General features: G+C 40.5%; 1 protein-coding gene across 1 annotated transcript; it reads right to left on the bottom strand.

Moving 5' to 3' along the window:
- Positions 1-1,201: 1,201 nt before the first annotated feature.
- On the bottom strand, positions 1,202-24,441 carry SLC35B4 (solute carrier family 35 member B4). The gene is given in 10 exon segments (NM_001132621.1): positions 1,202-2,479; positions 3,805-3,880; positions 6,952-7,027; positions 7,582-7,691; positions 9,200-9,260; positions 9,469-9,550; positions 12,230-12,279; positions 14,101-14,203; positions 16,940-17,053; positions 24,248-24,441. Coding segments are annotated over 10 exon segments (996 nt in total). The 5' UTR covers positions 24,325-24,441; the 3' UTR covers positions 1,202-2,232.
- Between the last annotated feature and the right edge of the window lie 510 nt (positions 24,442-24,951).

Consider the following 24,951-nt stretch of genomic DNA (forward strand, 5'->3'; position numbering starts at 1 on the left):
GATATTATGTATGTGAGGCTGCATCCTATTAAGAGTTCAGAGACTCCAGATACGTAGCAATGAAGTTGCCTCTAGGGACAGGTTCTTCTATTAAGTGGTAAGAAAAAAGTAGCTTTTGTTGCTTTTAAAAGGTTATTTAACACTTGGATATTTCTAGCACCATCAGTTCTGAGGAACTCTACATATTTCAAAGCAAGTGGCTTTTGATCCTATGAATAGGTTCACTTCTAATTCAGCATCCTTCAGAAGAGCCCATTACTGGCTCTAGAAAGCTGTCAATGTCCAGAGCAACACATTATTACTCTGTAAACTCAGTGATTTAGGTGGAGAAATAATATCCACATTTTAAGTAACAAAAACCCGAGGCAGCTTAAGTGACTTCTCCAAGCGACCTGGTGACTCTAGGACATTTATCTCCACTGCTGTTGCTCAAATCCATCAGAGAATAGCTCTGGACAGTGGAATAAACATACCACACCATGGAATGAGCCCAGGAGACCTGGAGAGCCATGTCTCAGTTTAAGAACACAATGTGTGCACCACACACACACACACACACACAGTCTTTGTCTATAGGCAAAAAGAGAAGCGGCCGGTGAGTTCAGCTGCTTACAGAGGAGCAGGTACTGGTATGTAAGGTTCCAGCTAAGTAAAGAAAAGGGATGTGAAAGTGCAGCCACTTCCGTGCCCTTTGATCACACACAAACTACACAAGAGCACACACAAGCTACGCATATTACAGCAACAGCGTTCCTCCTATTCAAGATTGTCCAGTGAGAGGAAAACTGGACCTCTGAAATGATTAGCAAAGAGAGGCATGTTTCCACATACAGTAAAGCACATCCAACCATCCTCAATACCCATCGAGAATGGTAAGATACCTTATAGGACAATAACAACTTTCAATTGTAGTTGAGGTTTGACCTGATTTACACATCACACACTATATATCTCCATCTATGCATTCCCGACTGGTCGTGACTCTATCAGAGTCATCGGGCAGAGGGGAATCTCCTGGTGGTGCAGCCTTATCCTCCCACTAGAGACCCACCCTTCTGCCCTGTGAGTGCCCGGCTGGGCCAACAGGGACAGCCATGGCTCTTGTGGTGCTGAGCAGGGCCATCCTGCCGCCACCACTGTGGCCTAGGTAATGGGCTTCAGGGGTGCCCAGTCCATACAGTCCATAACAATCTTTCTTTTTTTTTTTTTTTTTTTTTGTCTCACTCTGTCGCCCAGGTGGGAGTGCAGTAGCACGACCTCAGCTCACTGCAACCTTCATCTCCCGGGTTCAAGTGATTCTCCTGCCTCAGCCTCCCAAGTAGCTGGGATTACAGGCATGCGCCATCACACCCAGCTAATTTTTGTATTTTTAGTAGAGTTGGGGTTTCACCACGTTGGCCAGATTGGTCTCGAACTCCTGACCTCAAGTGATACGCCCACCTCAGCCTCCCAAAGGGCTGGGATTACAGGCATGAGCCACCGTGCCCGGCACAACCTTTCTTTGTTATGAACACTGTGTCTGCTGTGAGATATGCTGCAGGGCTGCCCTAATCACAGAAAGCAACGGATAGAAGCATCTGACTTTTGCATAGAAAAAAAAAAGCAAAATGTGGGAAAGAGGAGTCCCACTAGTCTTGCTCCACTGTCACTGGGAATCAGCTCAGGGGAACATCTCTTTCCTTCCCAAAACGCTGGAGGAAGTCCAGCCCTGCTGGTAACTAGTGTCTCAGTTTACTTGGCCACTCCTGGTGATGGTGGTGCCTGCAGTGTCTGACTGACCGTGAGGTGCTGCTGAAGAAGGAAAAGGTGATGGGAGACAAAAGGGATAAGGCCACAGGATGACAATGACTGCTGTAGCAGAGATGCATTAGAACAGCAAGAGAAGGGACAATCTTTTCCAAGACCATGGATAGTAAGCCTGTTGTTCAGGAGACTCAGAATTCAAAAAACAAGAATAATACTGAATATTTCGGTAAACAAAACAGAAATAAATGAATGGGCTGTTCAATAGTCCAGAACTGTTCTTTTTTCTATTTTAGGGCTAAGGGGTTTCTATTCAGTCTACATGTGTCAGTCTGAGCAATGTGAGAAGTCCCCTCCTCCTGAAGATTTCCTGTTGCATGGCTGGCTCAGCACTGCGGGTAGCTCGGCATTAACAAAAGCGAAACGGTGCTCAGACCTTCACAGGGTCCCTCCTCACGACGACACTGGTCTACATACTCCAGGCAGGCCTCAGTTCTTCTTGCTGTCCTTCTGAGGCTCACTTTTTGTGGTCCCTAGGTTGTTCCATACCTCTGTGTACATTAAGGTCCCAATGAAGACAAACAAGGTGCCCAGCCAGTGCCACAGGGTGAAGGGGTTCTGGAAGTACAAGATGGAAAAGATGAGGCTCACAAATTTGCGTAGGGTCACGACGAGCGTGACGGTGAGGGAGGCGCATTCCGTGGTGAGGATGAACACACCCCGGATGCACACGTACCTGGAGGAGTGGAGTCAAGGTAGTTTTCTGTAGACTGTACTTGGGGGATCAGTGAGAGAACCTTCTGGCATAGTCCCTGGCTTAACTTCTCATATTCTAAGAAAACATGAAGGTCTGCTACGGCAACTCTGAGGCTCCTCCTGGGGAGAACCTGCAGAACAACTCCTGTCCTGCCATCCCATTTATGGGTACCAATTCGAAACCGCCTAAAAAACCCCCAATTATTCTTATGTTGGAGTCTTCCTATGGTTACAATGACAGGCACCTCCAAGATAATGACAGAGGGTGACGCTCTCGGTAAGGGTGATCCCATTCACCTTTATTTATCTTGCCTCCAGCCCTTCTATCCCCTCCTCCAGAAAGGGACTCTATGGCAAATCTAGGAGCTGACTTCAGAGGAATGAGGTCAATCTTGATTCATTTCACTATTTCAAAGACATAATTATTTTTATAATGAAAGTAAGGTCATTCGAAATAACCACTTTGAAAAACGAAAACTTGATTACTTTGAAATTTCTTTTTTTTTTTTTTTTTTGAGACAGGGTCTTGTTCTGTTACCCAGGCTGGAGTGCAGTGGAGTGATCAAGCTCACTGCAGCCTCGATCTCCTGGGCTTCAGCGATCCTCCCACCTCAGCCTCCTAAGTAGCTGGTAATTTGAAATTTCTTTCAGGACTTTGCAGCAGCTTGTGATTACTGGAAATATCTTAGGACACCAAAAAATCACAGGTACAAATCACAGATGATTTATGCTATTCAGTAGTTTTTTGTTTGTTTGTTTTTTGAGATGGAGTCTTGCTCCGTCGTCCAGGCTGGAGTGCAATGGCATGATCTCAGCTCACTGCAACCTCCACCTCTCGGGTTCAAGCAATTCTCCTGCCTCAGCCTATGGAGTAGCTGGGATTACAGGCACTCACCATCATGCCTGGCTAACTTTTGTATTTTTGCAGAGATGGGGTTTCACCATGTTGGCCAGGCTGGTCTCAAACTCCTGACTTCAAGAGATCTGCCCACCTCGGCCTCCTAAAGTGCTGGGATTATAGGCGTGAGCCACCACGCCTGCCACTATCAATCAACGGACTCCTACGCTTCCACTCAGAGCACTTCCTCCTGCTGCCCTGTGCCTTACTGACCTACTGCACCACTAGCATCTCTTCTGCCCTCTACAAGGAGTTCCCTGAATGGGTCTCTGTCTCCAGCTTACTGCAGAATAAATCCAGCGAAAATCAGATTGAAGTCAACACACTGTTAGAAGAAAAGAATGACCATTCCTATGCCAAAAGAACCTGACGATGACATAAGGATGATGGCAGAGTCCAAAGGATACTGAGTGATGATGTTCATGAGGAGGTAGAACCACATGATGGGCAGGGTCACTCCGATGACTGGAATTTCATATAACTCTGTAGAGGTTACAAGAGGATATAGCCATATCGCTTTTTCACAGCTAAATTTTTCATATTTTGAACAGGGTAATACAGACTGAACATAATAGGAACAGCAACATTGTCTTCCTTGCAAATAGAATTGGATCACGCATCACTTTACTTGCCTTGACTCCAGTCTATAGCAGCCACTAAAGTCATTAAATTGGTTTCTTAAAACAAATAATAGTTTTAATTTTTAAGGAAGTGCTTTACCATTTGCCTGAATAGTGCCTCACTTTACAAAGAAAGACTGTGAAGCACAGAAAGGTTGGAAATGATAAAATGATATAGACAGCCTTAACTACTCAACACAAGAGGAAAGGTGGCTAGTAACTAAATACCGTTTGGAAATATGTTCAATCACACTAGTAATTACAGAAATCCAAAGTAAATAAGACTGTACCATTTTATAGCTACAAAATTAGCAATTCAAAATTTATTTATTTATTTTTGAGACACAGTCTCACTCTGTCATCCAGGCTGGAGTGCAGTGGCATGATCTCAGCTTACTGCAACTTCTGCCTCCCAGGTTCAAGTGATTCTTGTGCCTCAGCCTCCCAAGTAGCTGGGATTACAGGCACACACCACCACACCTGGCTAATTTTTGTATTTTTAGTAGAGACGGGGTTTCGCCATGTTGGCCAGGCTGGTCTTGAACTCCTGACTTCAAGTGATTCACCTGCCTTGGCCTCCCAAAGTGCTGGGACTACAGGCTTGAGCCACTGCGCCTAGCCAATTCAAAATGTATAAATAATATCTTCATCTGGCAAGTTGGTAACGGAACTGGCAGCCACAGGTTGGTGGCAGTATAACTTGGGGTCATTCTTTAAAAAATCAATTTCATAATCCTTATTAAGGGTCTATAAAAGTATTCCTACCCATTCTTCAGAATTAATCCTAGTTTAATTCAAAGGAAGAAAAAGGTTCTGCACTCATTAAAGTACTATACATAATAAAGAATAACTCTGAATCAAAATCAATCAAATGCCCAATGATGGTGCAATGGCTACATAAACAAAGGCACTTTCATTAGAGAAGGCATTGTACATTTGATAAAAACAAAAATCATAGAGATTATATAGCCACATAAAAAAACTCAGAAGAAAAGTAAAAAACAAATATAAAATTATATCCACACAAGGATTACAGCTATGTAAGAATCTCTGTAAACACACATGGTCTAGAAGAAAATCAATAAAAATAAAATTGGCAGATGTCTAGGTTGATGGAACTGTGAATAACTTTAAATATATTCTTACGTTAGTTTTAGGCCAGGAGTAGTGGCTCACGCCTGTAATCCTAGCACTTTGAGAGGCCAAGGCAGGAGGATCCCTTGGGCCCAGGAGCTCAAGACCAATCTACCAATCTGGGCAATAGGGAGGTCCTGTCTCTATTAAAAGACACATACACACACACACTCTCACTCTTATGTTAGCTTTATAGAATGACACTTGCACAGTAAATTTGTGGGAGGAAATAAAATATCTAAGATGAAAGAGAATACAGACATAGAAATCCTCAACGGCTCAGTTTTTTTGTATTACTAAATTGTTTTCAGGTTTTGAATTATACAGCATAATTTAAGAAATTCTGATACAATGATGCTGAGATCTGGTAAGAAATATTAATTTTCTTTCACCAATAAAATGTCTCATATATACATACACACGCATACACATAAAGACTAATTTTTGAAACTTGGTTCTGGATCAGTGGGCAATGCCAATAATCTGGTATTCTATTGTCTTTGATATACTTAGCAAGTATTGAAATGAAAAGGAAGTTAACAAACGTGATTACTTTTTAGTAACTTCAGAGATACACTGAATCTCTGAAGGAAAGAGATAATGAATATCACTTACAATATTTTGACAGATATTTAGCTCTCTTGGAAAATTCACGGATCTCAGACACTTAATCTCAAGGAAAGCAAGAGAAGGAAAATGTATCTTTAACTTGGAAATGATTCTGAAGAAGTTGAAGACAGATTCTGTAAAACATTTTATCATAAATACCTAGCCCTGTGATTTTTAGAAGCAGCATTCTAACAACTAAATCAATCACATGGAATTTGACAACATTTTTATTTCAATAGCCCTTTGCTACGTGGGACCTCTCAGAGATCTTAAAAACTGTTGTGTTAATATGAAGAAATGACTATTTGAGTAATTCAGAGCCTTACAAACTCTTACACACTACCTTCACATTTTTTGGGAGATAGGGCAAATGGGAGAGGCAACACTATAAATGCAGAGAATAGTCATAACTTCACAACTCATGCTCAGATAGCAAACAAATGTTTACTGAGCACCTACTGTCATTCTACAAAATGCACTTCAGCATTTGAGGTGTGTGCAACATAAAGCCTTGATTTTAAAAATGTTTATTTGTTCCTTGTGTGTTCAATGTGTCTATATTATACTCTGTTAGTAGATAATCAGATCATATAAGTGATCCCTTTCAAGTTAACTGACAATCTATAGCTAATTTATTAACTGGCCACTTTAAAAAGTAACAGCTAACTTACACTAGACACTTGAAACTAATTTTGCTTATTCATCTGCTGCCTATCTCATCTGTAACTAGGAGAAAAACCTTGTCATCATTGAGCTCCCCTCTTGCTCTGCTCCATGGCAGCTTGGGCTGGATCTGTGAGCAGCTCTGCCTTTCACGGCAGAGAAGGATAAACAGCAGTTGAGAGAGCTGGACGGCTGCCCAACTTCGCAGGGCTCCAGTCTCTGCAGTGTGCTATAAGTATTCATTTGCATTCTCAAAACATCAAACATTTCACATTCAAATGCAAACACACAAATTCCAAAGCAAAATGGAAAACTCGAAGATATTCTTTTACTTCATTTGTAAATAATTGAGAAACCCCTGTAAAAGCTTTTGCTGCTGCAATGACTGGAAAGTGGAATGGAGACATTTTCGAAAGGAATACATGACTTGAATAGGATTACGAAAAAGGCCGAGGTCAAGTCAAGAGTAAAACTGAGACTCTGCCTCAGAAACTGTCAGGTGATTCTACTGTCTAACCCCAAACTCACCAGACTTATTGAATAGAACTGCATGGTCATAAATATCAGAAGCCAAGAAGACGAAACCAGGAAGTGGAAGGGCGTGCTATGGAAAGAAACAGGTCACATAAATGTAAGTGCAAAAACATTATAGAATAATTACAGTAGCTTTACAATGATTAAAAGTTGTACAGGTTGTTTGACAGCAATACAAAGAAAAGCAAGTTAGACTTAAGTTAAATGTATACAGTGCTTCTTGACCACTTCACATTGTATGGCAGGATGTTAAATCCCAAATTATGGTTCTTGCCCTTATAGGGTCTGAGGGCCATCACAGACAAAGCGAACAATGGAGCCAGCATCCTTTCCTCAACAACAGGGAATGGAGAAATTTAAACATATAGTCTTTCTGCACAAAAGGATTTGCTAAATATGCAGGCACAATTTAATCCGCTTTGATTGATTGTGATCATCTCATGCAGTGAACTGTGACTCGGAACCCACCAGAGCATCCCATCAAAACTGCTTCAGTCTGTGGGTCTCAAAGCCATCTACCAATAATACACCTTCAACTACATCAGAAGAATGTTAATAGTTCACTTGAAGTAACATTTTACAACTTAGGAATTTTCATGTTCCCAGGTTCAAGAAGGTGCTTACATTATAAAACAAAGCCTCCTTGGAGTGTTTCCCAAATCGTTTGTAGAGAGTCTCTTGGAATAGCCCCATCCTTGCTGACATCAGAAGAGCAAAAGTCAATGCCCCAATACCTAAAAAACAAACATCAGGTTACAAGATATCTGCATTTGTTCATTTCCAGATGTTTTTCTTGAAGAACATTATTGTTTGAAGTCCTGCAAATATTACAAACTAATTGTAGAACGTGTACAAAACTGTAAAAAGAAATAAAAATACATTATTACCAGCTAGTCCTTTACAGCTTTCTACATCTCCTTATATATTCATTTATGTAAATTTTTTTACACTAAGACAGGATCAGATTGCATATGGAATTTTATATCTTGCTTTTTTCATGAGCTTTTGCCTGGAATTTTCCTTCAAATCAGTCATTAAAATTTTTTCAAAAGAATGCTTTTAATGACTATGATATGGATGTAGCACACTTAAATGTATGAGGATGGTTATTTCCAATTATTTCATTATTAAAATTAATGTACATCCTTGTATACAAATCTTTAAACAAATGTTGATATATTTTAGGATAAACCCTCATAAGTGGAATTACTGAGTCAAAGGCTGTGGACATTTAAAAAATACAATACACAATATTTTTCCATAAATGCTGTGTCCATTTATACCCAAACTATTTTTATTATATAAAAATAGTTGTCTTACTGTACCCTCAGCAGCAATGAGATAACCATTCATCATCTTGCCAGTATGTTAGGCCAACATAAAAAGGTATTGCATTTGGGTTTCAATTTGCATTTCCCTGATTACTAGACTAGTGAGGCTGAACCTAAAATTGTTGGGTACTACTATTTCCCCTGTGAACTATATGTTCATATCCTTTGCAAATTTTTCTCATGGAGTATTTTTCTAATAGCGCATAAGGATCTTTCTATGTTACAAACAGCAACAAGGGATAAAGTTTCAAAGCCAAGAAGCAAGAAGAACACAGTTCTTTCACTGCTATTTCTCTTCCACTTGGTCAGTCTCAATCTGTTATTGTTATCATTGAAAGCCCCTGGAACGAGTCTCACCTCCATATCAAAAAATGTGAGAACAAAGCTCTACAGGAGCTGCCTATTTAATTCCACAAAGAGATCCTTGTATTTTTAAAAATTTCCCAGGAGATTCTGATGATCAGTCAGGTTTGGGAACACTGCCATATGGAACAGCTAACCTCTGAAGAAAATAAGTCTTTAGAAATGAGTCCCTCGGAAATTTAAAGAGTCAATCGCTCTAACGTGCCCTCTTGCAGAAGCTTCAACTCGGCAGACAGATCGTGAAGAGACGGATGACATTCTAAGGGTGTGATGTGCAAGTAGACAAACACACACTTTTCTTTCTACACCAGTGGCAACCAAGAAAAACATGGATCCATGTTGTAGAACATACTGCCACGAATGTAGGGGCATTTTCTTTTTTTCATTTCTTGAACGCTAAGGTTCAGAGAAATATGATCCCAGGTGCCTCTCTTCCATGGCATAATTTGTTTATCTGAAGCTTCTTACCAAGAAACATTTCTCTTAGGAGAAAACTCAGCAAACACAACTGCAGAGGCAATTAGCTTTATTATAATTATTGTACTTGCCTAGTAACCACCACACAAATGCCTGGAATCCATCATTCTCACTCAAGCTGGACTGGGAAGTCTAGGAAATAAGAAAATAAACTAGGTACAGAGAGCAGAACTACGTGCAAGGTCCCCGACATACAAGGGAAACATTTATGTTACCCATTTCCCTCCCCTCTTCTCTTTCAAAATCTTTGTATTACATAAAAATTTGAATTTTATTAACTGCCTGGTAACTGGGCCCCAATAGCAAGTAGTGAACATAAAATGATTTGTGAGCTTCTTACCACCTGCTTTGCCGACATAAAAGTGCAAATAAATATCCCCACAGACACCAGGGCAATGGAGGTATATTTGAATATACTGTATCTGCAAAAAAAAAAAAAAAAAAGAAGAAAAACACCTTAGGAAAGCACAGATATGAATTTCCCAGTGATACTTACAGTCAGATGGTGCATGAAAGTACAAATCACTAAAATATGACAGACAGGATCACTTTCCAGCAGTCCACAGAAGTGTGCATATGAATGAATCAGGATACTGACTGGTTTCTAACCAATACTTTTCCTTAGTACTGTTCAGTCTGTCTCCAACACTTTGTTGACCAATCGATTATTTCATCAGGAGACAAAAACAGAAATAGACCAGATGTGATGTTGCATTCTGCTCTTAAGAGTCCAAATGAAAGCCTGACCCAGTCCTTACTAGGATCTGTTGCTTTTCCTGTCTTTAGGGGGCCCAAATCTGTGTCCTAAGACACACTGTGCATGTGGAAGAACAGGCTATCAGGTGCAAGCAGCAGGATTCAATACTCAGAAAATAATCCAATCATCGATTCTCTGGGCGAGGCTTGTGTTTTTTAAATCTCTGAATGACTTAACGTTGTTTTAAAATGTTGGCATAGTTGGATAAGGGGAAGGATATTCAGATTATAGAACTATGGGCAGTAATAACAGTAGCATTTCACATTAGCTAGTATCATTAGCACCCTCTTAGATTCTTGGTGATCAAGCAAAAGGCCTCAGGCAAGGATTAAAAGAAATTAAGAAGATGAACCATCCCAGGTTTTCTACTCAAATACATAGTATTGTCCTGGTCACAGTACCTCATAAAAGGCCAGCAGAACTAGCTAATAAGAAGAGAAAGGGACTAAAAGGGCCAAGAGGACCACACTAGAGAGCAGTTGGGGAGGAAGCAGGTACGAGCGGAGGTACAGTAAAAAATAATGAACCTCTTCAGTCTGGAAAGATCACGCTGAAGAGGTTTACAACTGAGGCCAAAAATAATAATAAAGGTATGGGTAAGGTGAATATAAATTTGATCTTCAAATTGTGGAATGAGGAGCACACTATGAACTTGAGGGGCTTCTACCCAAGATAAAAGGAGATAAGAAGTTACTAATTCACTCTATTGGAAAGTTAACTTATGGAAATTCCTGCTCAATGGGAAAGAGATACACACAGAAAAGAGAGTCAAAAGGCTTAGACAGATGCAAGATGACACACTCAGAACAAGTTCTTAAGGGCAACAGATGCTTGAGAAGGACCCCTAACATTTTGGGGCAATATCAGGAGAATACAATTCCTCTTATAACATGTTCTTTTGTATCCTTGTTATGAGCCAGAATCAAAGGTTGGGAAAGAGCACAGGTCTGTCCCAAGGCGAATTCCACACTATAAGAAGCATGGTGATCACTTCAAATGTAATAAACCTGACCATCATATGTATATATGTTTAAATGCAGAGAACCAAGAAGAAAGAAATCAACTACAGTAGTACTTTTCAGGGAATTCATAAGCCTCAGGAGATAAAGGGTCCATGATACGGAGCCTAGTAGGACAGGACAATTGTTCTTTTTATGACACAGCCCTTAATACTTAAAAACTCTAGGTTCTCACATTCTGAATTTACAGCTACTTTCCAAGCATGTATAGAGAGCTTGGGGCTGGATATCAAATACATTGAAACATTGCCATCAACTTGTATAATTTTGGTCTTAACAGTGAACTTTCCCTGATAAATTTCCCAAACTGTATGTGTTGTCTCTTGCTAATATCCGTCCCCCTTAGGAGTGAGGGGTGAAGCTCAGAATGAAGGTGACAGACAAATACTTTGAAAAAGCATCCCAGGTTCTTCTGGTATTTCCTGCTCCTGTCCCAAAGAGAGCCATTGGTGATGGTCACAAAGAACAGTCCTGAACTTTTCATTCCATCTTCTTGGCTATCTGGGCCTTTTTAGGAATTTCCTTTTAATATATACAACCATTCCTTAGTTTGCTATGCTGTACTGATAAGCACCTTCTAGGGCAGAAGTGTCCCATGGAATTTCTGAGATGTTAGAAATGTTCCACATCTGGGCTCTCCAACGTGGTCACCACCAGCCCCGTGAGTCCACTGAGCACTGAAAATGTGACTAGGAGTTTGAGACCAACCTGGACAACATGGCAAAACCCAATCTCTACCAAAAATACAAAAAAATTAGCTGGGCATAGTGACACATGCCTTTGGTTCCAGCTACTTGGGAGGCTGAGGTGGGAGGATCACTTGAACCTGGGAGGTGGAGGCTGCAGTGAGCTGAGATCGCACCACTGTATTCCAACCAGGATGACAGAGTGAGACCTCATCTCCAAAAAAAGAGAAAAAAAAATGTATGTGACTAATGAAACTGAGACACTAAATATTTAATTTTCTTTAATTTTGAAAAATGTAAATGTAAATAGTCACACATGGCTAGTGGTGACCATACTGCACAGTGAAGCTCTCCTATCATCTTTGTAATTTGGCTTCGCAGGTTAGTATGACACTAAAATTCAGTGATGCCAAGAGCTATTCGGTTCTACACAGAGACACCACAGGTGTGACCTCTTACCTGGTCAGCTGCTTCAGGACATTGCATGATTGGGCCTCATTGGTAAAGAACTAAGAAAAAAGGTAGATGGCCAGAAGCAAACTTATCACTACTTTGGGACAAGGAATCCAGATGACTAGCTTATGGACAGGGGCTCAGGGTATCATTTCCATACACAAAATATACAAGTGTATTGTTTACCTTTTCTTCAAAATGATAATTCCTAGAATCATGTTGGCAATTAGAGAACCCTGCAAAAGGAGACAACAGTAACAGAGAGGTTTAGTGCACTAGGAAAAAAACAACATAATTTGAGATGAATAGGAACATGGGCAAGGGGAAAAAACACGGAATGAAGAAGGCTAGGATGAATAATTAGTGAGATTTAGTTGTTCTTATGATGGCAAAAGTATAAACCATAAAAATCTATTATGATGGCCGGGCGCGGTGGCTCACGCCTGTAATCCCAGCACTTTGGGAAGCCGAGATGGGCGGATCACCTGAGGTCAGGAGTTTGAGACCAGCCTGGCCAACATGATGAAACTCTGTCTCTACTAAAAAATACGAAACTTAGCTGGGCATGGTGGCAGGCACCTGTAATTCCAGCTACTTGGGAGGCTGAGGTAGGAGAATCCCTTGAACCTGGGAGGTGGAGGTTGCAGTGAGCCAAGATCGCGCCATTGCACCTCCAGCCTGGGCAGCGAGAGTGAAACTCTGTCTCCAAGAATATACGTATATATATATATTAAAAAAACCTTTTAAAGATGACAATGAGAATAAAAAGGATCAATTCTCAATATAGTCATTATCAGCCCTCCTTATAGGCATGTTTTGCATCTCATGAATACTGTATTTTCATATTTGTTTGAAAAAAATTTGCATATATGTGGACCCATGCAGTTTAAACCCATGTTGTTCAAGGGTCAGCTGTAATTGCTCAGTGCTGAAGCCAGTGCTAGCAGGAATAAATGATATCATAGACTTATTTTTAAATGTCAAAATTTCCATCACCTAATTTATAAGAGCTTTTAATAAGCTTCTCCCATTACCTGCAACTTCTACCCCCGACCAGTTTTTTTTTTTTTTCCCCCCAGACGGAGTTTTGCTCTTGTTGCCCAGGCTGGAGTGCAATGTTGCGATCTTGGCTCAACACAACCTCTGCCTCCCAGGTTCAAGCGATTATCCTGCCTCAGCCACCTGAGTAGCTGGGATTACAGGCATGTGCCACCAAGCCCAGCTAATTTTGTATTTTTAGTAGAGATGCGGTTTCCCACGTTGATCAGGCTGGTCTCGAACTCCTAACCTCAGGTGATCCACCCACCTCGGCCTCCCAAGGTGCTGGGATTACAGGCGTGAACCACTGTGCCCAGCCCCCGACCAGTTTTAAAGGAAAAAGTCATGCAAGGATCTCTCTGTTCTCTAAAAAGGTGACAATCAATCAACAGGTGTTTATTGAAAGTCTACTATGTTTTCAATGCTTTGAAGGTCACCTTATTATAATTGCTTTGGAAACTCCCTTCGGGAACAGTACAATCTCACAAAAATCTCAGACCACATGGAAATGTTATCATCACAATTATCAGCCTTTTTTGCCTGGAGTGCTTTGGGAGAAACCCTACCTTCATCAAGAATTTCCCTTTATTATCTCAAGTCTCTGCTTAAAAAAAAAAAAAAATCAGAAAAGACAAGTATCTCTTTCATGTTCTAGAAGTAAATGTACTTTTATGAAAGAAGAGATAAGAAATAAGTTAAATAATATTAATAGCATGTTTGAATATAAAATCAAAGAGATGAGGGAAAATGAAGGTAAAATCTGTTTCCTAGGGAAAATTTAATTTTCTTTTTATTAACCACTCATTAGACCTCAGATGAATAAAAGTAAACCATCCACTTTGAGATTTCTTTTTGCCTTACTTCTCAGATGAAAGCCACCCTTGCTCACGCATTCACAAGCCTATTCTTCTACCCAAGACCACTTACTACAAGACCCTTCTAGTTCTGCCATATATTCAATCGATCTACTTAACTATACTTTTCAGAGGAACATACACACGTGATCCGGCAGCACTTACGGATCTAAATATCATATGCAGGGGCATGGCAATGTTGAGATTCAGGGCATAGTTGTTCACCACGCTCACAGTGAAGAACATGGTCACCATTATGGCATAGTACCTGAAATGCAGACAGAACAGCTCATCAAACAGAATCTAGGATTTCAAGAAAATCAAGTATAGGAAATATATATTTTTGGCTAAAAAGGCATTTTGCCTATTTCCTCTGCGTTACAAGATTGCATCACTATTATGCAATGTCAACTACTAAGTACATATCAAAATGCTTCACAAAGCCAGACTAACATGGGAAAGTCTGAGTTATAAAATACATTTAAAGAAACACTATTTAAAATTTTTCAAGTATACATAGCAACTTAAAATGATTGTATTGGTTCTTTGTAAGTAATTTTCATATACCTCTGAAGAACTTGAAAATGGCTGATTCTCTCAAATACTTCCTCTACACACTTGTTTGTACTATTAATTTTCGCTGTTTCTAAAGAAAGTATTTGCTAAGTTAAGGATTATTTTCAGCCTAGCAGCTGCTAAAATTCTCCTGCATTCTGAACTAGTGGCCTCCAAATTAATGAGGACATGGTTTGACTTGTACAGATTTTTATTTAAAATCAGGGTCTCTGTTTTTTGAAAGTTTATAGATTTTTTTTTTTTTTTTTTAAATATTGTAAACAACTTTATGGTGTGAAATTTGAAATATTGAAATATAGGTAAGACAGATTAATCTTTAGAAAAATACAAGTTACCAATCTAAAATAGAACTCTATAAAATTACATGGCAAGTTTATAGGTCTTAATAACAGAAACAAAAACTAAAAAAAAAAAAAAAATCCAGTAACCTTAATAACTTAAAGGGATAAATACAAATGAATAATTATGAACAGATGAATTAAACAAATAATTTTACATTTGTATGTCATCACTGTGATCCAGAAAATACATCAGATGCCTTCTACATATATTGGGCCAAACCATAAAAAATTGCCATTTTTATAGGTCAAAAAGAGTTGAATGTCAGAAATTTCATATGACTCAACTTACTATATTGAGTAAGAGAAAAAATAGCATTTAAAATAAATGGCTAAAGAATGCAGGGCAAAGGCAAATAAAGTGGTTCCATATTCTTCAGGAAATGTTGATCTTGGAGATGCCCAACCATTTTCCACCTTTGCATATCTGAAGGATATGACAGCACTGAGTCCTAAGTGATCTTCCCTGAAAGAACCCATTCTGTATTGCTAGTTAGGTGTGGAGCCACACACCACAACAGGCAGTCAAGCCAAGGCTAAATTAATATAGTCTGGAAAGTCTGAGGAACTTGACAATGAACACACATGCAAAATTACCAGCAACAGCTTCTTCACAGCTTCTAAATAGCATACTATCAGTGACTTTTACAAAGTTTCTTGCCAAATTTTCTTAGCTCTATCTTGAAGAGCTGCCATTTACAGAGTTTGTCAAGGTCTTTTAGGGTAATTAATTTAACTATTCCACATTGCTTGCCTAGAAATTGTTGATGGGGATGAATGACATGAGCAAAATTTTGATTATGGCTCCACCTACAGAAAATAAAATGGCCAACACACAGAGGACATGCATGGGAATATGGTTATGAGGGCAAGATCACAGAGACCCTCAAAGGGTGGGATGGGGAGTCTGGACATCATTCAGAACATCATGGTAACGACAGAGTGGGGCAACATGATAAAATGATATTAAGTGAAATGGACGGATGAAGAGGTGGGAGGCAGGGAAGTCAGCCAGCTAGGATGCTATTATAAAAGATATGGTGTCAGGGTATACTTCCTGATCTATGCTAGTGGTGGAGAGAATGGGGAGAGATAGTGGCAAGAGGTGGGAAAGGGCCAGAGGAGTCAAGAAATGCTGGGGCTTTTACTGCGATGTAAATGCTGGTCTTTAGGGGCAGAAAGTTTTATGCAGATACTAAAGCCAATGAAAAACTAAAAGTATCTGGAATATTTAGCATCGCACTGAGAACTTTAAAAGTATAATATTGACAAAATTCAGCCAGATTTTCTATAGCAGGCTACGTAGGAATGCTGCAAAAGAAAACCAACAAAGATGGGCCTTTGCCTTCATACTTGGATATATTCACACCAGAATATCACTCTAAACGGAAGTAAGTGACATCATCCTACTAAATACTCACAATTGGATGGATTACACTTTTATCTCAAGTCGCTCTCAGCAAGAAGGCTCAGTTTTCAATACATTGTTTAACATAAGAACTGCCCTGTTTTCTATTTGGCCCCATGAGTACAATTACGCAAATTTGGACTAATGTACTACAGGTCTGGCATCAACAAATTTTGTCTTCGCTTGCCATTCATTTTCTTTTAATTGAGGTGAAGTTAACGTAATATAAAATTAACCATTTTAAAGTGAACAATTCCGTGGCATTTAGTACATTCACAAACTTATGTAACTACTACCTCTATTTATTTCCAAAAGCCATTCATTTTTAAAAAGAAACAAGGATACTCCTCTTTTAGAATGTTTGATAACTTTACCAACACAGAAGACAGCACAAAATTTGTGGTCACACTAGGCCTTCTGACTATTCCTATACTAAATATGAACACACACACATACACACTCTTGTCTCCATCATGGTTATTTTAAATCTTGTGGCAGAAATTTTATTTTCGAAGTAGGCAAAATTTTCACAACATATTAAATTTAGAAAATGACTTATTATTCTACTGATATCTTTGAAATAAATCTTATAAAAGAATGTCTCATCCTCCTTTTATACAGGTACCACCTCTTTACTTTCTTAAAAAATCCAAAAGCTAAAAGAGACTCTAATGTACCATACCTTATTGGGATAGCTGGTGGCTTCCTTCCCAAATCAGCTTCAAAGAGGAAGCCTTCCACAGCAATAAATAAAAATTGTGCAAATGTCACAATGTTCCCACATCCTGGATGCTTCCTGTACAGTGAATAACAAAAGAGGGGGTAAAGGCACAAAAATTGAGATAAAGAACACTAAAATGCATTCTAATTAGAGGGCCAGAATAACAGCGTGGATGGATTTCGATTACCCACTGTCCTTTATCTCAATGTTCATAGCCTTTGGATCACATATACTCAGCATTGATCTCACAGAGAAGAACGTCAAGCTTTCTTATTTTACTCTTCCTTGCATGTATCAGGCCTGAGTGAGAATTACTGTGACGACACACTTGTTCCCAGAACTATGATACAGCTTTCCTAGCAAACTGCAGGAAATTGGTCGTATGTTCTTATTGGGATCTTTGCTTCACCAAAAAGGTCTTTAATCAGGATCCCAGTCAGCTTAGGTAGCAAAGCCCAGGGACAGAAATATGCTCAGGTCTCCTGGAATGTTTACATATCCCTCCTGACCAGGAATCACCAAGACTGCTGTCAAACAAAAAATGGACCCAGTGTTGATGATAGGAACATTACTTTAAATGGTGCCCAGCAACGGGGCAAAATTGGTTCTTGGGATGGGGGAGATACCTTACTCTTTTTATAATAATAAAGTACAAATATACATATAGTACCTGAACCAGTACACACTATATCTATGGCAGGGGAGGGATTAAGAAAACAACATCTAAAAAGTATTCTGGAGGAGGCGTAATGAACAAAAGACTGAAAAACACTGCCGTAGTCTACTATTCTCTATAGCCCTTAACCCAGTGTTTTGAATATATTGGGCACTCAAAAAATGTTTGTGGAATTCAATAGATTCTCCTTAGTGATCTATGAAACAGTTGGGGAAGATTCCCCACGTTCGACAGTGATTGTTAGGAACAAATTTACAAAGTTAAAAACTTCCTCCTGACATTCATCTTGAGGCACTCTGAAAACTAGTCATTTAAAATGTTCAGGTTTTCTTGAGCTTGTCTTCCATTCAGCTCTGCTCAATCACTGGAAGAACAAAGTAAGCAGTTATCTTTGCTCTCCTGAAGCTTCCAGATTTCCTATAACACCAATATTCACCCGCCTTCGTATTCTGTGTTTTCATCTTTTTTTTTTTTTTTTTTTTGAGACAGAGTCTCGCTCTGTCGCCCAGGCTGGAGTGCAGTGGCGCAATCTCGGCTCACTGCAAGCTCCGCCTCCCGGGTTCACGCCATTCTCCTGCCTCAACCTCCCGAGCAGCCGGGACTACAGGCGCCTGCCACCAGGCCCGGCTAATTTTTTTGTATTTTTTTAGTAGAGACAGGGTTTCACTGTGTTAGCCAGGATGGTCTCGACCTCCTGACCTTGTGATCCACCCGCCTCGGCCTCCCAAAGTGCTGGGATTATAGGCGTGAGCCACCGCGCCCGGCCTCTGTGTTTTCATCTTGACCAAAGGCATTTACCTGAAGCTGGTGAAGAGAGGGATGTAACTGTATTATTACATATTAATATAATGCTACTTACCAGAAACGACTCCATTCTGCATTGGTGGTGTTAGTATTATACAGCAATGCCAAGATATACAAGTCCTTAAATATACCCATTAGGCACAAAATTAAGACAACATAGGCATGAGCCATTCTTCTACAGAGCTAGGCTTACTAACTGAAGCAGAACTGTTTCTACTCTTTAAGCTCTGCTGCCTATGAAGGTTTCCTTGAAAACTGCTTTCTATTCAATTCAACAAGTTCTCTTTTAGCCTTCTTATGTTCAAAGGACAAGGCTAAATGCAGGAATCCATAAATAATCATGTAAGACATTTACCTCATTCAAGGAGCTAATTAAAACCATTAGCCTAAATACGAGCAACAGAAGGAACTTTAACTCTAGATGGTTCCTAGCACAGTGCTTTGGAACTCGGGCCAGCCTACTCTGCTCTTTAAAAACCTGTTTCCCAAATGGTCGGCACGGTGGCCAGCTCATGCCTATAATCCCAGCACTTTGGGAGGCTAAGGCAGGTGGATCACCTGAGGTCAGGAGTTCGAGACCAGCTTGGCCAACATGGTGAAACCCCGTCTCTACTAAAAATACAAAAATTAGCCAGGTGTGGTGGTGCATGCCTGTAATCCCAGCTACTCGGGAGGCTGAGGCAGGAGAATCACTTGAACCTGGGAGGTGGAGGTTGCAGTGAGCCGAGATCATGCCACTGCCCTCCAGCCTCGGTGACAAAGCGAGACTCTTGTCTCAAAAACAAACAACAACAACAACAAAAAAACCTATTTACCCAAAGAAGCTCACTCTCCCACTTCTAATTTGATTAGTCTGGGGTAGGACCCTGGAATCTGTACTTTTAAAAGCTTTCCACTTGATTGTCAAATGCAGCCAGGTTGGAGAAATACCAGTCGAGGTGCAGGGAAAGGACTGAGAGTGTATGTGAGTGCATGTGTCACTGTGTATGTGAATAAACAGGTAGTTCTCAGGTGCTGACGCAAGGTTGAGAACCACTATGCTCCACTGTGCTTAAAAGTACACACGGACATGCGAGATGCTGCTCTGTCACTTGCTATGTGACAGAAGTGAATTAATTTATCTAAGTCTAGTGTTTTTATCTTTAAAATGGAAACCATATGAGTGCCTATCTCTGATTTATTGTAGAGTAAATGAGCCATCCCTGAAAAGCACTTAACACAGTGCCTGCCACAGAGTGAAAAAGGCAAATATGATGACCAGTATTTAGGATCTTGCATACTGAAAGGTCTTCAGCCTTTAAAAGGTCTTCACCCTTTTAAAGACATTCCAGTTGACTAAGTTTTCTCATCTCTAAAATGAAACTGACTTCACTGTTGTAGTGAGTATTCAATGAGAAAATACATGTAAGTGCCAAGCACAAGAGGTCATCCAAAAGAGGCTTCAAAGTTTCCTTCTATGTTCTCTTTAACAAGCTTAGGCCAAGTCAATTAAAGAACAATTATCAAGACCCAATTATGTGTAGAGTTAGGTGGCAGCTTCCAGGGAGCCCCCAACTTGAATGGGACTGGATTCCTGTCCAAGAAGATGACAATATGAGGGAGCCAGACATGAAGAAGGAGGCCGTCAGAAGCCAGTGCCTTAGCAGGGATGGTGACGGGACAGACCATGTCCCATTTACCTTTCTGCTCTCACTTTCGGGTCAGTGACCCACCTTCACTCAAGCAAGATAATGAATGTGAGGGTTCCAGTGTGATCTAGAATCTTATAATTTCTACAAAAGATAAAAAGAGATTTAAAAAATGATTCACGTGACATGTGTATAAGGATTTCTAAAAAGGGCATCTTAGTACTTTTTATTTTATGGAGGTGGGTATTGATATGCCCATTTCATTCCATTGCTAAAGACGCTGAGGGTCCCATTGCACTGCGTCAGGTAAGTCTCCCAGTGGTCAATGGCAAATAAACGGCATTTGCGGTTACCCTTAGCATTATGATTATTACAATTTAGTGGGATTTGGTATGGGTCTTTAGTTGTGCAATAATTGCCACTATCTAATGTTAGGACACTCCCAAGAGATACTCCATTCCTATTTTGAGTCACTTCCCATTTCTTCCTTTTCCCAGTCCAGCAATAACCCTAATCTACTTTTTGTTTCTATTTCTATAGAATTTAAAAATCTCCCTAATGTACTCAAATAATTTAATTTTTGAAAGCTCAACTTATGAAGCCTTTTCGAAACACACTTTTGTATAGCTACCAATGGAATTATTTATTTTAACTTGAATAATTCATTTTAAAACTTCAGAGTAAAAACTTGGATCCTTTAATCTTGTTTTCTTGAGCTCTATTCCTCAGGAATTGTAATCACTAACTGCAAACAGTTTCTCTTACTTTGAATTCTCTTGGCAAAAATTCAAATTTTTATTTAAAAAGAATGCAACTTTGAAGAGAATGAATTGGGCAGATAGTTTATGCCTTTTGCATTTCTTTTGCTGAATTTAGGAAACTATTTAATTCAAGATCAGGCACTTGAATGAAAAATAAAATAGGAAAAAAAATGTTTCAGATTGTTTTTCTGATGTAAGGCACACAATATCTTGCCTAGTTAGTTAGCTGGTGTGTGTATATCTTGTTTCCAAGGTACAATGTAAGCTCCCTAAGGAAGAATATCAAGGCACTCATCCATTACTACCTATCTGCTCTGTCCACTGCATTGTGTTTTATTATTGGTCCCAATCATAGGTATAAAAATCAGAATGAAAAGCCTAAATTTGTTTTCCAATTTGGGGAAAATGGTTAAAAATGTCCTCTTCTTCCTGCAAGTCACTTAGCATTTATATTGAGTGTTATACTTGCTACTTATTAGGGTACCTAATGGCTCCAAGCCAGCCAATATAAAAAGCACAGTTCCTAGGCTATAAAAATTTATGGGCCTTCCGCTGTGATGTCCCAAGATAAAGTCACAAATTCCAAGACCATATCTAGAAAGAAACTTAAGGCCATCTGGTTCAACTAGCTCTTATTTTATTGATCTGTAACACAAGAAGTGGAGACTTGTCTTAGGAAAGGGCTCTATTCAGTCTGGTGCACCACTGATTATTTTAATAAATGCACCTCCTCACCACTTTACGAAAACCCATTGTTTTACGCAAAAAATGCAGATTTACAAAAAAAAGATAAGAAGTGATGATTTATTTACAAATTATTCAAAATATTTTAAATAGAAGCTCCTATAATGCATGAAAATATTTTATAAAATTAGATTTGTCCACGACTTTGCAGGACCATAAATATATAAAAAAGAAATACATCTTTCTTTTATATATTAAAGAAATATATCTGTATTGAAACCAAGTTGTTGGAGAGAATGGGAAGCCCTACAAGTGTGCTTTAGGCTTTACATGCGCGTCTCACTTCATCCTTCAAAACTCTGTGAAGCTGGTAGAACCATCATCACCATCACCCCCTTTTACAGTTGGGTCAGACTCAGGGAGATCAAGTAATTCAGTCAAGGGCTCACAAACTAGAAAGAGGGGATTCAGTTGCTTGCATATTCTCATGTCATACAGCGTTTGGCAAGATTTAATTTAATGGCATATTCAACACAAATATTACCATTATTCCCTGACTGTCATTTCCATGGCTGGCCCGATGATATCACTTTTTTATATTTTCTTTTCTAATTTTTTGAGATGTAGTCTTGCGCTGTTGCCCAGGCTGGAGTGCAATGGTGCTATCTCGGCTCACTGCAACCTCCGCCTCCCGGGTTCTAACGATTCTCCTGCCTCAGCCTCCTGAGTAGCTGGGATTACAGGTGTCTACCACCACGCCCAGCTAATTTTTGTATTTTTAGTAGAGACGGGGTCTCACCATGTTGGCCAGGCTGGTCTTGAACCCCTGACCTCGTGATCCACCCATCTCAGACTCCCAAAGTGCTGGGATTACAGGTGTGAGCCACCGTGCCTGGCCAACTTTTTTATATTTTCAAATCAATTGTTGCCAAAGTGGCCTTCCTTTAAAAGTGTATCAGATTTACAGTTGGATACAATTTTTTTTTCAATTTTTATCCCTCATCACCTATTCCCAAGTCAAATAACAGATCTTTATCAACACTTTCTGTACAATAAAATTTCAAGCTCCGTAACAGCAAAACTTAACCCCACACAGAGTTTACCTTAAGTAAACTGGTTGCTTTGGGATGATTTAATCAATGATATCAAATAAAATAAACTTCTAGTAGGCATCACATGAAGAATTGGATGACCAAAATCTATGGGCTGCTCAAGTTCAAAACTGGCAGGGAGGTTGAAAAAGGTATTGGACTAGGAGCTTATATATCTTGGGTCCCATTTCTGGCTCTGCCACTTACAAGTAGTGAAGGGTCACCTAACTTCTTTGGACCATTTCCACTTCAGTAAAACAGTTTATAATTCTTGACCTATATTCTGCACAGGATTGTTCGGATGATCAACAGAGATACAAGTTGAGTATCTCTCATCTGAAAATCTGAACTCTGAAATGCTCTAAAAAATCTGAAACTTTTTGAGCACTGATATGATGCCACAAGTGAAAATTCCACACCTGACACCTTTGCTTTCTGATAGTTCAACGTATACAAACTTTAATTCATGTACAAATTATTAAAAATATTGTATACAATTACCTTCAAGCTAAGGTTATGTGTATAAGGTGTATAAGAAACACAAATGAATTTGTGTTTAGATTTGGGTACCATCCGCAAAATATCTCATTATGTATATGCAAATATTCCCAAATCCAAAAAAAAATACAAAATAACACCCGTTCCCAAGCATTTCAAATGAAGGATACTCAACTTGTAATGTATAGATTCAGAAACACGAGCTAGAGAACACTATAGGTATTGTTTTACTGCCAGGAAAAGGAGGCCAAGAGAGGCTAAGTGACTTGAAGGGCTACACAGCCAGTGGATGACGGAGCCAAGAGTGAAATTCACAACACAGCTTTTTAGTCCTGGAGCCCTTTTCCACACCACCTGTTGTCTCTTCTGTAATAGCTTCTATTCACTGAACTTTGCACATTCAAAGTGACCTCAAAGAGCCCTCTCGGGTCACATGTTGTTTTTTTTTTTTTTTTCTTTTTGCAAGCCACCTCAAAGAGCACTCTCGGGTCACGTGGACTGATCTTCTACATAAAAATCTGTTCTACCGCATCATTTACGTACGTTTGGGCAAAGTACTCATAACCATCTCCAAGGCCAATAAAGCAAACGCTTTGCAGGATGCCATAATAAAAATAAAACTTTCTTTGCAGCATGTACAAAGTCAGACTGCTTTATACGTCAAAAACCTTTGCTCAAGTCCAGCCTGTGCCATTTAACAGGATTGAAAAAAGAGCTAGAGCTGAATGGGAAGGAAGAGAGAGAGTGGTTTGGTGAAGGAACCTTGGTTCTGACACTAGCTCTCTGCCGACCTTGGACTGGTCATGTGAAAAACTCTTCAGGCTTCAATCCCCCCCGAGTGTGGAAAAGGGGTGACGACAGCAACACCCTGAGTGTTCCCCTCGTAGGAATGCTTTGAAACTGTTAGGCTGGACTGCCGCCGGTGCGCAGTTTTGGGAAGCAGCGGACTTAGCGGGGTCCCAGGCTGCGCAAACAAGACGGATTGCTAGGGGGCTCAGGCCGTCCTGCCCCGGGCTCCGTGGGCGGCGGGGTGGGGACAGGGCGTGGGCGCGTCCCGGGGGGACCTCTCCTCCGGCTTCCACCGCCCCGCCCCGGGAGACCGGGTGCGGCCCGAGCGGGTCACTCACCGGGCCAGGAGCTCTAGGAAGATCACGTTACTGCAGCAGCCTGCGAACACCAGGCCCACCGCCAAGGCCGGGCGCATGGCCGGTGCAGGGTTGGGGGAGCAAGCGCGCAGAGTAAGCGCCCGCCTATACCGCTACCCCAGGAAGCTGGCCTCCTGCCTCTTCGCAGCGCAGCACATCGCACCGTCCTGGAAAGCCGCTCTCACTGGGGGCCGCCGCGGTCTCCCCTTCTCCCGCGGCCAACACCGACGCCGCCACCAAGAAGCTGTAGTTCGCAGTCAGCCTCGGTCCCATTCATCCGAGGGGGCGTCCGAGCCCCGGCCAGACTACACGTCCCAGGATGCCGTGCACCTTTACGTCAGGGTGCGACGTTCCCGCTTCCGCCAGGCAGCTCCGCGCGATAGGCGGCCGCGGGGCTTACTGGGAAATGAAGTCCCAAAGCTGTCAGTGTTTCTTGCGAGACCGCCCAGAACGCTGAAAGTAACTCGGCCGCCAGGGTCAAAACAAACTTGCTGGCAGCGGCGGCACTAGAACTACAGAGCTGTGACTGCTCGTTGGAGGTGTTCTAGCATCTGAAACAACTCTGCTTCCTGAACTGATATATATGTGTATCTTTGGTGACTCTATTATGCTGCCAGGATTAAGAACCACTGAGAATTCAAGTAAAGCAATGGCTCTCAACCACGTCTGTACATTGGAATCACTTG

The sequence above is a fragment of the Pongo abelii genome, chromosome 6, assembly GCF_028885655.2.
Source record: "Pongo abelii isolate AG06213 chromosome 6, NHGRI_mPonAbe1-v2.0_pri, whole genome shotgun sequence".
Classification (NCBI taxonomy): domain Eukaryota; kingdom Metazoa; phylum Chordata; class Mammalia; order Primates; family Hominidae; genus Pongo; species Pongo abelii.